This window comes from Ammodytes marinus (genome assembly GCF_949987685.1).
Source record: "Ammodytes marinus genome assembly, chromosome: 1".
NCBI lineage: Eukaryota > Metazoa > Chordata > Actinopteri > Uranoscopiformes > Ammodytidae > Ammodytes > Ammodytes marinus.
This window is the reverse complement of record NC_137230.1, coordinates 4,900,987-4,918,685: the sequence shown is the minus strand read 5'-3', so window position 1 is coordinate 4,918,685 and position 17,699 is coordinate 4,900,987. Positions and strand designations below refer to the sequence as shown.

The 17,699-nt window shown below is 40.4% G+C and overlaps 1 protein-coding gene across 1 annotated transcript in view; it reads right to left on the bottom strand.

Moving 5' to 3' along the window:
- Nucleotides 1-263: 263 nt before the first annotated feature.
- Nucleotides 264-17,699, bottom strand: part of cemip (cell migration inducing hyaluronidase 1) — a 164,650-nt gene continuing 147,214 nt past the window's right edge. Inside the window, exons 21-29 of the mRNA XM_080030895.1 lie at nt 14,696-14,876; nt 13,660-13,875; nt 13,140-13,351; nt 9,105-9,290; nt 7,692-7,896; nt 7,041-7,127; nt 5,280-5,437; nt 3,147-3,247; nt 264-1,868 (exon numbers count right to left, since the gene is read on the bottom strand). Of these exons, the coding sequence (XP_079887021.1) occupies nt 1,741-1,868; nt 3,147-3,247; nt 5,280-5,437; nt 7,041-7,127; nt 7,692-7,896; nt 9,105-9,290; nt 13,140-13,351; nt 13,660-13,875; nt 14,696-14,876 (1,474 nt within the window). The 3' untranslated portion in view covers nt 264-1,740. The remainder of the gene's footprint in view (nt 1,869-3,146; nt 3,248-5,279; nt 5,438-7,040; nt 7,128-7,691; nt 7,897-9,104; nt 9,291-13,139; nt 13,352-13,659; nt 13,876-14,695; nt 14,877-17,699) is intronic.

Genomic DNA, 17,699 nt, shown 5'->3' with positions numbered 1-17,699 from the left:
AGTTTTTTTTGTTTTTGTTTTTCAAGTTTTTGAAATAATTCTAGCATAATTTGCAGGCATTGCTTCCTCCGGCCAAGAGGAACGGCGTGCCTCTGTTGTGCGGGGCAGGGGCTGAAGAGTCGCCATCAGAGGGGAGACCTGAGCTCTCCCTAGCTCCTGGAGGTACAGCCTCCTCTAAAGAATACACACTATTCAAGATGCAGGGACTTACAAATGTGCAGAGGTGACCTTCAGTCAGAGTGACATTAATACTGTTCATCATTATTTATTTCTGTACAAAAGTCCTCAAAGAAATTCAAAGTCATGGACCTTCATTACTTTACAAGCCCAAGCCACATATACAACACATTCATTGGGTGTACATCTATTCCAAGAGTTATATGTATGGAGTGAGTGTCTGGTACAAATCTTTTAAAATGGAGCTATAATGGTTTCTTACATACAGTTAACATACAGGACATTAATACCATTACAACTTAAAAGATGCCCCTTATACATTTGGATCATTTGTGTCTGTACAATAAATAAGTATAAAATATATCTCTTAGCAATCTGTGGATTCTTAAAAACACATTGAACATACAAAACACTAAATCACTGCTACAACCTCCGAAAAAAGACCAGCTATTTCGGCAAAGGGAGGGGAAAACCTTTTGCTTGCCAGATTGAAACAACAGATTTTTCTGTCATTTTGAAATGGGGGAAATTGCACAGTTTAGAAACTTTGTTTCAACATTCAGGGGATAATTGAATCTAAACTTTCATATAGTTATGGGCCTTTTGCTAGTTCACTCCAAAAACACAGAAGGATGGATCACAAACTTATATGAAAAAAACATGAGCAAAACATCACGATATTAAATGAACAGGTACTTGGAATGAAATGGAGCAGGTTAACAACCACAGGTCTGGATGCAAAACAAGGAATGTTTTTTTTTCTCTTTTTTCTTTGAACTCTTTAGTTAAACAAAGCAGGTAACAGGACGATAAAAACCACTCAACTTTTACATCGGCACATATCACGGCATGAGAAAAATGCTTGGTGATGCACACATACATTATACATGCGTTTGATCAGCTGGCTCACACTTTTAGTATTATCTCCCATATAAAGGCTGTCCATTTGCATCAAATCGCCTAGCAACCGTGGCTGACATCATTGGAGGTCCATTGGAGAATTGGCCAGTAGTTTATTAAAGTCAGTTCATGTTTTTGGCCAAGAAGCTTATCGAATCATTTATAATTCTTATTATTAATAATTCCAATGGTTACCTAAGCTGACAAAGCTAACATTATGTAAAACATAACAATGATGTGAGTCACACAATGACAGTACTCACAGAACCAATAACAATCATGCCTAATAATGTCTGCGGACACATCCACATTTCTGCAAACACCAAGTGGCTGATCCAAGCCACTGTCGCCAAAAAGCTGAGGACTTCCAATATGGCCGCCAGAGAGTCTGTTGCCATCTTTAGGCCTCCACTGATAGGAGGGGTCCTGGATACAGGTCATCATGGGCCCTGGGTTTATCACCACATACTGTAGTTCCTTCTTCCCACCAAACCTCGGAAAAAATTATCACTTGATCCAGGACCAATGGCTTAGAGCAACTGACTCTGCAGTGCTGGCAGTGTGTTTTTTTGATTATTTTTTTCGGGAAGTGGGGGGGTGTAGGCGAGTCAGTATCTGGGGGCTACATTGTCTTATGGCTGTCCTCCCCACTCTGCTCGCCACTCATAGCTTCATCTTGTGGACCACAGGGATAGGCAGGACCTGATGAATCTTGGCTCGGTCCGCGTCCACCTCCAGATGAACCCAGTCAGGGTGGAAGGAGCCCTTGAAGCCCACAAAGGCCAGCTTATCTGCAGGGAGAACAAATTCATTTAAAAAAGGGTTAGAATTGTCTGATCACCTATGGGATTTTCCGCAAAGACCTGCCTCGCTGAAAGAATCATAATAGACAATACCTCCCAGAAAGAAATCTCAGGGATTGATAACTAATATAATGACTATATCCCCTATAGGCAAGACATTTTTTTATTTTTTTGTAATTTGGTAGAAGAAACACTTATTCAAATTGATTTATTTCCATTTTAGGGAGAGTCTTCTATTTGATATTTTTTTCCTATTTTTTCCTACCTTGATGTCCATTTCTTGGAGTCTGGTGATGCATTTTATAACATTTGTTTTTTGCCATTTTCGATGAATGTGTATTTCAATTAACCAAAGAGCTGCCAAGTCACAAAAGCACTTGTTAAATTAAATTGTTTATTTCCTTTTTTAACCAATCAAGGACAGCACGATAAAGTCAATAACACACTTTCAGAATGCAGATCCATCAGCACCGGTGCCCCGCAGGGTTGTGTCGGCTCCCCAGGACTTTTTACCCGGTACACAAATTAATGTAAAAACAGCCACATCAGGGAATTCTATTTTAAAATGTTCTGATGACACCACCATCCTCAGCCTACTGTACAAAGACTGTAGTCCATCAACCTATTTCAACTTTGTTAAGTGGTGCGACTCCAACCATCTTATTTTAAACATTAAAAAACTAAGGATATGATTATTTTATCAAGCAGTACTTGAAAGCCTAATCAGATACGGGATGTCAGCATGTTATGGCAAATTCTCTGTTAAAATGAAAACAAAACTTGATGGTCTGGTGCACACTGCCATGAAGGTGATGCAGAAGAGTGAATACCAGCCCCTCCACTCAATTAACCAACCGTCTGTTCTTAGGTAAGCTCAGAGGATAGTGACTGACCCATCACATATCCTCCACATAGAATATGAGCTCTTGCCCTCTGGCAGACCATACAGAGTCCTTTGTCGTAAACTCAACCGTTTTCAAAACCTCCTACCTCCTTTAAACTTTTAAACAATGCTGCTTTTTCTTGATATGTAATTAATGAAACCTGGTAAAATCTTCAAAAATCATAAGGAAACAATAATATTTTCACATTATTGTAACACTGTGACCTGGGTAAAATGCCTCTTATGACGCAACAGCGCCATCTACTGCAAATGTGTTTAAAATGCTAGATGTCTTGTCCTATTCATTCCATGAAGCATATGCTTGTGTTTAAATGCTATACTGAGCACCTTTTAATCACAATTGACCAGATATAGTGAGTTACCTTTCAATTTGATGCTTTTGTCTGCTCCAAGTCTCTCCAGGACTTTGGTCCAGGATCCTCTGGTGATCAGACGGCCCTTTGACGTAATGACCACGATTGAACTAGAGAGAGAGAGAAACAACATGTCTTTTTAGTGTTCACATTCAGCTGATAGTAGCTACATGGGTATTATAATAGCAATAATGCTTTATCTTAAAGGTGAAGTAAGTGATTTATTTATGTTAATATAAGTGTTAAATCGCTCTTTACTCATACAGTGATCACTTATATAGTGTGCGTGTTTCATAAAGCCGATCTCTGTCACTCGCTCTGCATGTAATCGGCAAATACACTTTTCGGGGATCACACTACTGATAACCAATCAGAAGAGAGAACGCTACAAACCGGCACCCGTCTCACTGCCGGTGCACGTGCATAGCGACCGATGGGTGAATGTGTAAGCACCTACAATGGCGGAGCAGGTAAAAATCCTTCCCAATGTCTGTTTTGATGGTTTTTATCATGTTTTATCACTTATGGATCCAAGATGATGCTAGATAACTCGCTGCTTGAAGACCACAGTACATTAATGTGGTGATGTGGGAACGAGGGAGTGGACTGCTAACTGCATTCATTGGCAGGAAGTTAGCTAAACTGACCATTCCGCTTACTGAACCTTTAACAGGTAGTCCCATTTATATCAAGACCACTATCAAGAGAGACCTGTGTACTGTACAAGTGTGATTATACACTCAACAAAAATGTAAACGCAACACTTTTGTTTTTGCTCCCATTTTTCATGAGATGGACTTAAAGATCTAAAATTCATTCCAGATACACAATTGTACCCTTTCTCTCAAACATTGTTCACAAATCTGTCTAAATGTGTGATAGTGAGCACTTCTGCTTTGCTGAGATAATCCATTCCACCTCACAGGTGTGCCACATCAAGATGCTGATCTGACATCATGATTAGTGCACAGGTGTGCCTTAGACTGTCCACAATAAAAGGCCACTCTGAAATGTGAATTCTTTTTGCTTTATTGGGGGTCTGGAGACTCAGAACCAGTCAGTATCTGGTGTGACCACCATTTGCCTCATGCAGTGCAACACATCTTCTTCGCATAGAGTTTATCAGATTGTCAATTGTGGCCTGTGGAATGTTGGTCCACTCCTCTTCAATGGCTGTGCGAAGTTGCTGGAGACGGCTTATGGTGGAGAAATGAACATTCAATGCACGAGCAACAGATCTGGTTGATATTCCTGCTGTCAGCATGCCAATTGCACGCTCCCTCAATGCTTGTGGCATCTGTGGCATTTTGCTGTGAGACAAAACTGCACATTTCAGGGTGGCCTTTTATTGTGGACAGTCTAAGGCACACCTGTGCACTAATCATGATGTCAGATCAGCATCTTGATGTGGCACACCTGTGAGGTGGGATGGATTATCTCAGCAAAGCAGAAGTGCTCACTATCACACATTTAGACAGATTTGTGAACAATGTTAGAGAGAAATGGTACAATTGTGTATCTGGAATGAATTTTAGATCTTTAAGTCCATCTCATGAAAAATGGGAGCAAAAACAAAAGTGTTGCGTTTATATTTTTGTTGAGTGTAATTACGAGCAACCTTTTAGAATTTTCAACTGAGATACATTAGCCTAACTGCATATATATTTTTGTAGCTCATTCCGTTTAAATGCAGCATAGTATTTAAACCTAGTATTTCCAAGTTCTGTGTGAACAGGAGCTTTTCATGTAAGATGCAATGGTTGGTGAGAAATGCATCACTTGTGATGAAACACAATGCACTGTGAAGAGGTTTCAAGGTGGAGGGAGAAGCATGCTTACAAGGTCAAAATAAGCAAGTGTAGACAAAACAGTGGTGCACGATGTTTTTTTTTCAGCAAGCAGATAATTTTTTTTTTAAATCAATAAAAAATTCAAATTTGACCTTTAGTTTGGTAGATAGGTCAAATATGGGCATTATACTGGATAGGAGCCTGCAACACTTTTGTCGTAACTAACGTGACTTGAAATGATAGTGAATGCATTTGGCTCACTTTAACATAACCTTTTGGCAGTGCAATGCTTCTTTAGAGACCCATGCATCATCCCAAAAATAACAGCCAAAGGAGCATTTTTTTCTCTTACCCGTCTCTCAGTCCGCTCACGTAGTTGTCTATCTGTGCCGGGATGCCCTGGAGGATGGAGTTCCTGAAGCCTTTTCTTTCCACCATCTTCCCATCATGCCCATCGATGACAGTCAGCTGCACCCCATCCTCTGGTTGGTACAACTTCTTGCCGTTCACCTGTGATAAACACAGCCATCCAATCAGATTCCAGTTCTTGGATCTATTAACATGATAGGACCTTCAATAAAAAATGAAATGCCAGCAGAGGGCAGCGGAAATAATAGTAGTGTATTCTCCCTTACATGATGAGCAGTGCAGTACTAACTATAATGTGCTTTGTTTACTTATAGTTGCACTGGGTAGTTTCAGGGGAGGGGCATTTGTTTACATTTGCAGAGCCTTCAGTTAGTTTACAAAACACATGTTTCTCTGCATGTATTTCTTAGTATTGAATAATTCTATCATCACAGATCAAAACAAAATTATTTGTAAGGCACCTGGAACCAAACTTAAGACTAGAATATGCTTGTAAACCAAACTGTGGGCCCTGCTGCTGTAAACAACTACAGTGAAACAGTCACTTTTAAGGTAGCTTTCTAACTTCAAACAGTGTTCCAGAGATCCATTTTTCCTTTGAGGAAAGTTTGTTTATTCAGTTATAAGAATGGATCACCTATCTGACACACAAAGTTACAAAGTAGACCTTTAAGCAGGCTTAGCTACAGTGGCTTGCAAAAGTATTCATACCCCTTCAACTTTTACACATGTTGTTACGTTACAACCACACGTACATTTATTTTATTGGGATGTGTTAGACCAACACAAAGTGGCACATCATTGTGAAGTGGAATGAAAATTAAAAATGGTTTAAATTTTTTTTATAAATAAAATACTGAAATGTGTGACGTGCAAACGTATTCAGCCCCCTGAGTCAATGCTTTGTAGAACCACCTATTGATGCAATTCCAGCTGCAAGTCTTTGTATGTCTCTACTAGAGACTGACATTTTTGCCCATTGTTCTTTGAAAAATAGCTCGAGCTTCAGATTCATCAGATTGGATGGAGAAAGTCTGTGAAAAGCAACACCAAGTGTTTCTGGATATTCTCAATTAGATTTAGGTCTGGACTTTGACTGGGCCATTCTAAAACATGACTATACTTTGATCTAAACTATTCCAGTGAATACAGTATATGGCTGTATTTTTAGGGTAGTTGTCCAGCTGGAAGTTGAACCTCTTCCCCAGTCTCAAGTCTTTTGCAGACTCTAACAGGTTTTCTGCCCTGTATTCGGCTCCATCCATCTTACCATAAACTCTGACCTGCTTCCCTGTCCCTGCTGAAGAACAGCATCCCCACAGCATGATGCTGCCATCACCATGTTTCACTGTGATGGTGTGTTCAGGGTGATGTGCAGTGTAGTGTCAATTTTGGTCTTATCTGACCAGATCCCATTCCTCCAACCCTTGCCACAAGCCATGCAGGAGACACAGCATAGTCAGATGACAACAAACTTGATGTTTTTGGCCTGAATGCAAAATGCAATGTGTGGCAGAAAACTAAAGAAAATGTAAAACCATGTATTATTTCCATTCCACTTCAGAATTATGCGCCACTTTGTGTTGGTCTATCACATAAAATCCCAATAAAATAAATGTACGTGTGTGGTTGTAACGTGACAAAATGTGGAAAAAGTCCACGTGGTATGAATACTTTTGCAAGCCACTGTACGTGACAGTAACTCTGCATGACTATTCTACTGTCTGTGTGAGACCAAGGATACCTCAGTAAAGGCAAAGTCCTCCTTGATGTGGAAGAAGCGAGCGTTGTAGGACTCCAGTTTGACCTCCAGGAAGTGTTCTGGTGAATGCTGAGAGAGAGAAAAGAAAGAAAGCAAAGGAACAGAGTTGGAATTAATTCAAACAAATATTTGACATTTCACAGAAGAAATTAAATGGCAGTACTCAATCACCACAATCAAAGAAAACAAATGAGATGAATACATTACAGCCCCAAATGTCACCCTTCATAAGAGATTACATTTGTCATGATTGCTATTGGGAAATGTAGATCCAGCAGCAAGGAAAATGTAAAAGCAAAAATGCCAAGAGAAAAAGACACAGCAAAATACAGCAAATAGGGCATATATTATGGTGGAATCATGTATTTCTTACAGATAGGTACATGTTTTTGCATAATATGCAAATGTGTAGTATGTCTATATAAGCAGGTATAGCAATATATATTGTTTTAACTGTGCATTATGTTAAAAGTTTAAATAAATAAAGCATTCAAACAAAGTATTTTTTTAAAAACTTTATTTATAAAGTTAATATCGGTTCCAAAATTCGGTTATAGGTTTCATTAACTACTAATAATCGGTATTGGCAGTATTTTGAATACATGTAACCGCCCCTCCCCTTGTGTTGCTCACCAGCCTGGCATTAGGGATCTTTTTGGGCATGGGCACATCCACACTGGGCAGCTCAGCGTGCTTGGGGTAGGCCTGGGCCATGCAGTTGCTGGGCGGACTGCCTTTGGGAACCACGGCTGTGATCTTCACCCTCTCACAGCCCTTGACGGAGCAGAAGGCAAACTGCTCCCTGTCGTTGTGGGCCTTCACCTTCAGGAAGAGCAGGCTGCAATACACACAGTACACAGCTTTAGACATCATACTCTTCCTCTGATGACCACAAATTGACACCGCACACTTTCTCTTTGTTAGAAGGTGGCATCAGCAATTCTGGAGAATGCGTGTGGTCAAAATCACTTTATGTCAAAATCTGTGAATATCTCTATATAGGTCAGCTTCCTGTCCGTACTGTGTGTGCACTGAAAATAATCTAGTGGTAATACACAGCCTAGTCTCTGTAAACTGGTATGTAAACAAAGGGTATTTAAACAAAAGGGGGCTCACTGTAGCTATAGCAATATACCTGTTGACAGAGTCTAGGCTGTGTTTTCAGACTAGATCTTTTTTTCAGTGCACACGCAGTACGTACAGGTAGCGGATCGTGAGGAGATATTCCCTGATTTTGAAAACAAAAAGTGATTTTTCCAACAAGCGATCTCCAGTATCGCTGACACCACCTTTAACCCATGAGTTAGAAGTGTTGAGGACGTGTAGGACTGTAGGCCTTATCTCATAATCATGACTTCTGAATGTCTGCAGCTTGTCATAAAGAGAAATATCGATCATCGCTCATTGAGAATAAACAGAGGCATAATGGCGCTAGCAGACATAATTTACATTTATCTCCTCCCTGGTTCGGTAAATATTCCTGTCACATATATCATTAGTTTGGTATTCTGTGCCTTGAGTGAATAAGCAGTGAGATGTCTCGATGTTGTAATTAATGACTTTATGTATGCGATGTTGATTCGATGACAGTCAGGGTCACAATACAAGAAGCATAACAATTAGTATGCCAACACTGTGCAGGCTAAAATCCTTAGGATTGTTGAAGCAAAAAAAAAAACACACTCTGATTCACTCTGTTCCTGTAGGAAGCAGCCAAACTACTATTGAACGCTTCACGGATACAAAGGCAAGCCTCAAATGCATTCAAGCTATCAGCATTTGTGACCTTATCTAATTACATTGCTGCAATTTAGGCAACAGCAATCACAATAAAGAATGCAATAACATTTGCAGTGGAAATACGTCTGAAATCCTCAACCAGGTCACAGAATCGGATAGGTCGAAGAATATTGTCTAACACCCATAATCTTAAAATATGATATATTTTCTCGTAATACTGAGATAGTAAGTCATGTTAATCAGATAATGACTTTTGCGTGTGTGTGTGTGTGTGTGTGTGTGTGTGTGTGTGTGTGTGTGTCTGACCCAGTGTCCTCCTCCCAGTAGTAGTAGCCTCTTGCCAGGTGCGAGTGGTTGATCTTGTCCCGCTGCGTTGTCCTGGTGAAGGTGCCGGTCTTGCGTGTCTGTTTGGTCAGGCGGTTGTGGATGTCAGAGATGACGGTCAGAGTGGTGCCTTGTGGGTAACAGAGGCCCACGTTGATCCAGTCATTTCTGAACACACAGAAACAGAGCAATGGTAGGTACAGTGCAGATGTATGTAGATAAAGAACATTTCAAATATTTCCCCATAGTAAAGACCTGCTGGTTCTAATCCAAAAATGTACTCAATAAGCCGAATCAGCCAAAAACAAACAAAAAATAAATTAATAGAAAATGTTTTAAAAATCTACATTATTATTCTCCCAGAGTAAACTATTCATTAACAACACCGCACCTTTAGAACATTCTTATCTATTTAACTCAACAGCTTTTCTCTAAAAGATCTTTCTTAAAGCCTTTCAAATCAGCAGCAGGTGTCTGCACTACAATGCATCATGCAGCACAAGGCAGGATAGAAAGGCTTAATAAACCATAATGAGTTAGTTCACTCCCAAAAGACAGATGGCAGCTGTTCTTACTTACTCACGTCAGAAACAAACAAGTCATATTTCAGCTCCTTGTGCATAGAGATGTATCTTCCCTGCTGTACTCCTCTATTAACTGAAGATGGTGCCATTGCTTTATATGAACCGCTGATTGAAATATTTTTGTCTGGGCTATATGCATGTCCATGTCAGGGTGGAACTCAGGCCATGGGTAATAGCAAACAACCAGCGCAAAGGGCCACACTGTATTGAAGGGGAGGAGCACAAAGTCGAGGCTCTCCCCCATTTCTGTGGGTGAATCTTCATGAATAGCAGGAGTGAGAGGAATGAGCCAGTCACCTCATTTCACTCACCATGCATTTCATATGAGTGACCTCAGGAGCTGCCCTGCCTTCAAGGGAGGGATCAGTGTTAAAAAAAAACATAATCAATTTCATCAGCTCACTTCCCATGCTATTATTCACACATTCCTATGTCAACTTGCAACTGCGTACCCATCTCTCTGTATTCTTCCCATAACTGGATGGTAATTAAGTCACTTCCTGAAGGGGTTATATCATCAGTATGCTTCAAAACAAAGCGCCCTGGCGGCATCCCAAATCAACAGTCATGCCTACTTCTTTGTGCAGCGATTTGTTGTGAAAGTAAGCAGGCTTGGGACTTGAAACACCATGAATGCCTTCGTGCATACTTGGAAAGCATTGGTGGCCGATTGGTTACCGTGCATTGCCACATTACCGCCTGTTTGATTCCCCATGTTTCCTGTCTGGCTTTTCAACTGTCTTTATCCAATGAAGGCAAAAATAACTAAACAAAAAAAAAAGCGTATACATTCCTGACAAGATGCAACTTAACAGCTCATAGGCCAAGTTGGAGATTCAATTGTGTTATTTTAGTAGTGGCTATAGAAGCCGTGAGGCACTGGTATCAAGCAAAGATAAGGAGTGGGCTTATCAGTGCACTCCCTTCTAACTTCAAACTGGTTCATTGTACAAAGTCAGCAGCCCTTATTGACCTAGAGGCAATTTATTAAATGTACACAGCCCCCTCTTGCCCATTTCGGGAAAATATGGGGATCGTGTATGAATATATTGTACCCTGTTCTTGTGTGCACAAGAACAGGGTACAAAGGATCATATTGTGGCCAAGTCATTGTGTTTTACTCTGGGCTCTTGAGTTCAGTGGTTAGTTAGTGAATCAGTAGCGATTTACACTCTCTAGTATTCAGAGGTTTCATTTCAACATTGGGGACACACATTAAAAGCAAGGGTCTGGGTGTAGTCCCCCAGAAAAATTTGAGGTTCAAATACTTCATTTTGTGCATTCTGGTTAATTTTCTGTATTCATTTATGGTGGACATGTTAAGGAAAAGACAACTAGAATGAAAATTGAAAAAAAAAAAATATATATTTTTTTTTATATAATTCATAATTGAATGGGGGCCTCTCTTTGAGAACCACTGGTCTAGACATTAATATAATATTATATCCTTTACATTGTAGACAATACATTGCCCATAAACACAGTAATTACAATCTCACTAGTAAATAGTCAACAGTCCTAGTGGTTCTACTCAAATGAAATGAATACAAGCAGGCGCTCTAGACCTGCTGATAGAGGGGACCGACTGCATCATACCACGCATTTCTTCAACACACGCGCACCTTGATTCGAGACACTGGTTTGAAATGTGAACATGTGGCATGTTTAAGAGACAACAGAGGCAACAACGTGACATTCAATGATATTTTCATCCCATCTAATTCCAGCATGCTCTATGGTCTTATGCTAACGTTTCAAGGGCTTCGTATCGTGTCTGATCTATTGTTGTGCATGTCATGAGCAGGGGCGTTTCTAGGTTTCTGAAACATCCGGGGCTTTGCCCAAGAGGGAATAGGATAGCAATTTTTTTTGCTTACTTTATTGCACATGCAAAAAAAAAAATTCATAATGCTTTACCTAAATGAACAAAATAGGCACGTAATTATAGCTTTAAATAGCTACCTGACTGCTATGCTGCTTATCCCCAGACATCTAAAGTTCCATTCAAGTTATTTCAGACTAAAATGAATACTAGTGAGACAGACCTTACATTACCCATATCAGGGGTGTCAAACTCATTTTCACAAAGGGCCACTCTATGATGAAATGATAGTAAGGGCCGACATGGAGTTTACTGACATGCCTTCTTTTTAATCGAAAAAGTAAAAACAACATATCTATGAATATATTGTAAAACAACCTGCGTACAGGGTCATAGGCTAGGTTTAATTTCAACATTTTGGGGGACAAATTATAGGTGGAGGGTATGGGGGTGCTCCCCCAGAAATGTTTGAGCGTCAAACACTTAATTTCCTGCATTCTGGTGGATTTTTATTCATTTATCTGTGCCTTTTCTGCATCATTTTATAGTGGAAATATTTTTTTTTCTGTGAAGGAAAAGACAACATGTAGGTTCCTAAAGAAACAACTATAATGGAATATAATGCAGTAAGGCTCTCAGGCATCCTGGATTTTTCAAAACTTTCTGCAAATTCAAAACACATCACATGTTTTGGGTATTTATTTTTTAGGAATCATGACTCAGCACCAGTGTTAACTATTGATGACACTTTACATTGGTAATGAAATGACAGCCACCATTGGAAATAAAAAGGGTGGGCAGCTAGCTAGTTAGCTAAATTGTAATTTAAGGCAAAAGTTGGAAACAAATCATGTTAGCATTCATCCTTAGACACTGGACACAATCAATCATCAATATTGGCCTGCTAGCCCCATAGATTGGCCTATTTACAGCCCACAGAAAACTGACATATTTTCTTCAATGCAAGTTCATCAATTCATGGCTTAAAATCTTGAGCAGTAGGACAGAATTTTCTAGCAGTAAGCTACGCAAGATTCCTAACCAATGGGAGCATGTGCGACGTGCGGGTATGGCACAGGCTCTGCATGCAGCAAAATATAAAAAAATATATATAATTAAGATTTGGGGCTAATCAAATTAGATCCGGGGCTTTAGCCCCAAATAAAACAGCCTAGTGACGCCACTGGTCATGAGGATGATATGGGCTTGAATGTGTCTCTTATATGAAAGTTATTCGTAAGATTACAATCTAGTTTATTGTATGTCAAGTTCCTATATATCAAATAGTGAGTTAAAATAATTGCCGCAGGTAAGAACTTCTTAATCTACTGACTTCATACGCTTAATCATGTTCGGTTTTTGAAAGACAACTCCGGTCCACAGCGCTTGCAATTACATTTACGACCACTAAAAACAACAACATAACTCAAATACGTCAGATTACATCTTAAACTCTCCAGAGACTACCAAAATAAACGGTTCAAATGATTTTCAACCAACTATCGCAAAAAATCAGACCTGCTGTAAACATGTTTGTGTGAGGGAGGTTGTTTGTTCATACAGTAAATGCAAAGCTGTCATCAGTGCATCTCATCATGTGTCTTAACTGACTTGCTGAAGTTGATGAGCCAGATGGTGACCTCAGCGGGCGCTGCCTGGTCCCAGTGGATGGTGTAGCCTTTGGCCAGGGTGATGACGGGCTGGAACTGCTGGTAGTGTTTCTTCTTGCCCAGGGCGCCCTCTAGTGTCAGGGGCCGGTCTGGGTACTCATCCCTCACCATGTGCATGTTCAGGTTGGCAGGGTTGCGTATTTGTACGTAGATCTGAAAGAATGAAAAATGCCACCATAGATAGATCGGGGCCAATACTTTTATTTATACAAAAAAAAATCTATCCTATCTAAAATGAACATCATTTTATATTTTCTTCAAACTTGTGTGAACTTTGCAGATGACATGATTGATTTATTTGTCATTTCACAATTTAAACTTGTATATGATTTCAAAAGAACTTTGATTAGAACATTAAACAATGCATGCAATCTGATGCCTTGGTAGGGTTGTTATAGAAAGTAGATTAGTGTTTGTTGAGATGAATTATTGCTAGCTACAGTAGGTTTTGACTCCCCCACCTGTGCGTAGTGTCCGCTGCAGATAGCTGCCCTCCAGTCGGGCACGTCGATGCAGTCGGGGTGGCGGAGCAGCCAGTTGTCTTCTTTGACCAGGAAGGCTCCGGGATACTCACTGACCGAGCCGTCCATGTCGTGAAAGATGGTCGTCTTGTCCCCGTCCATCTGCATCTTATTGAACCAGGGACCGGGCTCCCCGAAAAACACCCGAGACGTTATCTACAGTAGGAAAAGATTGAGGGATAGATTAGACTTTGAGATGGCCATGTTCTCAGTATGATTAAGCGATATACTATGGAAGGGGGCGCCTGTGGTGGAGTGGTAAGCATCCCCCCCCCCCCCCCCCCCTCCATGAGGATCAGTCTGTCAACTGTCTAATAAAGCAAAAATGCAGAAAATATTATCTTTAAAAACAAACAAAAAATACAATAAATACGGTATCGTGGATGTGCCTGATTGAATTTGAACTAATACAGTTACCAGTAAATGGGGTCGTCTGGTGGGAAGGTCAGCTCATAATGCTTTAACTAAATTGCATAATTTAAAAAATGCAATGCTTGTACCAATTCAGCAGGCTCTTTTGTATGCATGAGTAATCATCTCAGCTTTCAATTTGATTTAATTTCCACGCCTAAATGTGTGCGATTCATTTCATTTTTCGTCTATAAATTCTTCATTTGCACAATAGAATGAAACTCTAATAATAATAATCATATTAATATTGTTCTAGCCTCATCCAAAAACTTTGAAAAAAAGCCTTCCAAAGCTGGTGTCTGGAGAATGCTTTTTGTCAAAATCAGTGAAATCCAGTGTTAATAAACAGCCTAGGCTCTGGAAACGGATATGTAAACAAAAGGTATGTCAACAAACGATGGACAGGTGGTAGATCCTGATGAGATTCTGACTAAAAGTGACTTTGACAACACGCATTCTCCAGAATTGCTAGACCTTTAAGGGTTGAATTCATATTTTCAGATTTGACCAACTCGCATTGGACTCAATTGTTGTTTTTTGTATTTGTAGACAGAGGCTGACTCACAGGTACGTGGTCAAAGGTGATGTCAGTCACGTTGTTGTTGGGGCAGCTCTGCCACGAGTTGTTGAGCCTGAAGCCGAAGGCGCTGGTGTGCCGGCCGTCCAGCGCCGTGTATTTACGGAAGGTGCAGTTCTGCATGTTGATGGGCCCGTCGTAGATCTGCATGCCACGGATAGGAAAATCACTGCAAGGGAAACACACACACACACACACACACACACACACACACACACACACACACACACACACACACAATGTTAAAGCTGGGATATTAGCTAGGTAAAGTATCTATACTTGGTTAAAGTTAGCCCTAATCCAAGACTATTTTCAACAGCAACACTGATCTCTATGCGCCATCTTTAGTTTAAAGCTCACATATTATGCACTTTGCTGTCAATTTTATATGGTCTAAGTAGTCCCTAATACTTATTTTTTTAGATGTTTCCTGAAAAACCCGTTCAGATCATTTATTGTAGCAAGCCTCTATATACCCTGATTATCCTCTGGTCTCAGGATGACCTATATTTGTGCGATCTGGCTGGCCCCTCCCACCTCTCTGCCGGGCTTTCTTTATATGGCCATGGGGCTCTCCCACCGTCTCTGCCGTGCTCTCGCGATACTAGAGAGACACTACGTGAGTCTACAGTGTTTACTCGGAGGCTCCGGGCCGGAGCTAAGCTAAGAGAACAGTTTGACATGACCTGACATGATTAAAACCAGTGAAAACAGTAGCTTCAAAGTTTGATTTCAACAGGAATATATTCTCATCCTTTGTCATGTTAAAAACGAGTCCTTTTCAGACTGCTGTGGGGAGTATAAACAGCGTGTTATGAGCAAAACTTGGTGCTACAACAGAAGCTAAATGGGCGCAAACGCTAAAAATAAGACTCAAAGTACCACACAAATCAGTGAAAAAAATATCTTCAAAATTGACTTCCACACTATTAAGTTACAATCCTTTGTCCTGTTAAAAACGAGGCATTTCCAGACTGGTGTGGGTAAAATAATTATGTTTTTATGACCAAAATCTCAGTGCTTGTCTCGAAGCTAGCCCGTGAGCTACCGGCTAAAAATACCACACAAATCGGTGAAAAAAATATTTTCAAAATTGACTTCCACACTATTAAGTTACAATTCTTTGTCCTGTTAAAAACGAGGTATTTCCAGACTGGTGTGGGTAAAAGAATTATGTTTTTATGAGCAAAAGCTGAATGCTTGTCCCAAAGCTAAATAGCTATACACCAGTCAGGCAAAAATACCAATAAAAACATTTCTTTCAGTTTCACTGTTTGCAAAAACCCACAAGTAGCTTCCTATCCGTTGTGTTATTAAAAACGAGGCATAGACTGCTGTGGGTAAGATAAATTAGTGGAGTATGAGCAAAAGCATTCTGTGTTGGTGTATGTAACATTCAGGCTGTACTATGGGCATCTTGTCGCTTAGCGGGGAAAGCAACATGGCTGTTCCTCGGAAAATTTTCAAGAAGATCTCATGGGATCTCGGGCACGGGATCTCGGGGCCGTGGACCAATAAGAAATGGGGGGGGGTGGGGTTATCATAGACTACTGCACGGTGGACATTTCTGGTTACTAATGTGGGGGGGGGGGAGCATCGGAAGCATGGACATATAAAGAAAATATGAGGATGTGACTGTGCCGACTATTCCGTAATAGTCGGCGAGAATTCTGACTGGAGTATATTGGGGGGGAGGGGTGGGGGTTTCAGAAAGGGGGACAGTGAGAAAAGGAGAGATTGTTATTTTTTTAAATATTTTGGCAGTCTCTAGGCACACCGTGGCCCCATGGATATGTTAGAACACATTTATAAAGTGCATTTAGCATAATATATGACCTTTAAAAATGAGATTTAAATCAACTTCCAACTTTAAATACCTTCTTCCTTGATTAATTTGCAAATGAACTGGATTTGATTATTTTCATGACAATCAAAGTTACTAACTGAGGTTACTAACTTGAATTGGAAAAAGGAAGTGTCTGTTTTGCACACATACAGTATGGACAACATGACCATTCTGCCTGATAAAGTTCAAGCGGTGACGCAGTGAAAAGAAGAGCAGACTATTTACCACAATTAACATTCTGGTGTTTTTGGAACTGGGAAAAAAAAAGTGTCTGTGTGTGTGTGTGTTTGTGTGTCTGTGTCTGTGTACAGCTAACTTCCTGCCACAGCAGTCATATCAAGTCAAATGTATCTATACAGCCCACGATCATAAATAACAACTGGCCTCGGTCGGGGGTGGGGGGGCTTGTGGGGCTGCCACGTTTGCTGATGAAAGTCTTTCCCATATCCAGAGGCCTAAATCAATTGTTCAACACTGCGCTGCATGAGAGCCCTTGTGCAACGGTGTCCCCAAAGTTCATACAATTGCATCAAAAGAATGTCAGGCTGAAAGATGAAGGCTCCAGACAGCAGTGCTTTATGCTTTATGTGAACTTTTCCCCCAAACAATAAATGAATATCCGATTAATAATACTGCCTGTTGGGACATTCCTTCTCCACTCTGCCAAGTGGAGCCGGGGCAACCAGACTGATTTCTAGCATACCAAGTCTGGCTCTCACACATACCAGCGTCTACTAAAGTGGTACTCCACCCAAAATCTAGTCTTGGGGGTATTGGAACACTTAGGCTTGACAAGTTGCTGTCAAAAGTTCTCACTTTGCTTGCTCTTTCATGCTGAACTGCAGCTGAGGTCAGATTGAATACGTGTCACTTCTGAAGGATTACTTGTTTCTGTGGCAGGGGGAATGTTCACAGGTTATTGAGCCACTTCTGTCGCATTTCTCCACTGCTCTCCATCATGCTATGCTTAGCATGATCCACACAAATAGCTTACATATAGCCTATAGCATCACACAAAAGCAGTGTAGATGTATTTGGCAAAAATATTTTTTTTCCCATTTGGGATCGGTTTCTTAATGGCAGTTTTCAGTAATTCTTAGTGAATGAGCACCACTAGATACTTTTCTATAGCAAACACTGAAGCCC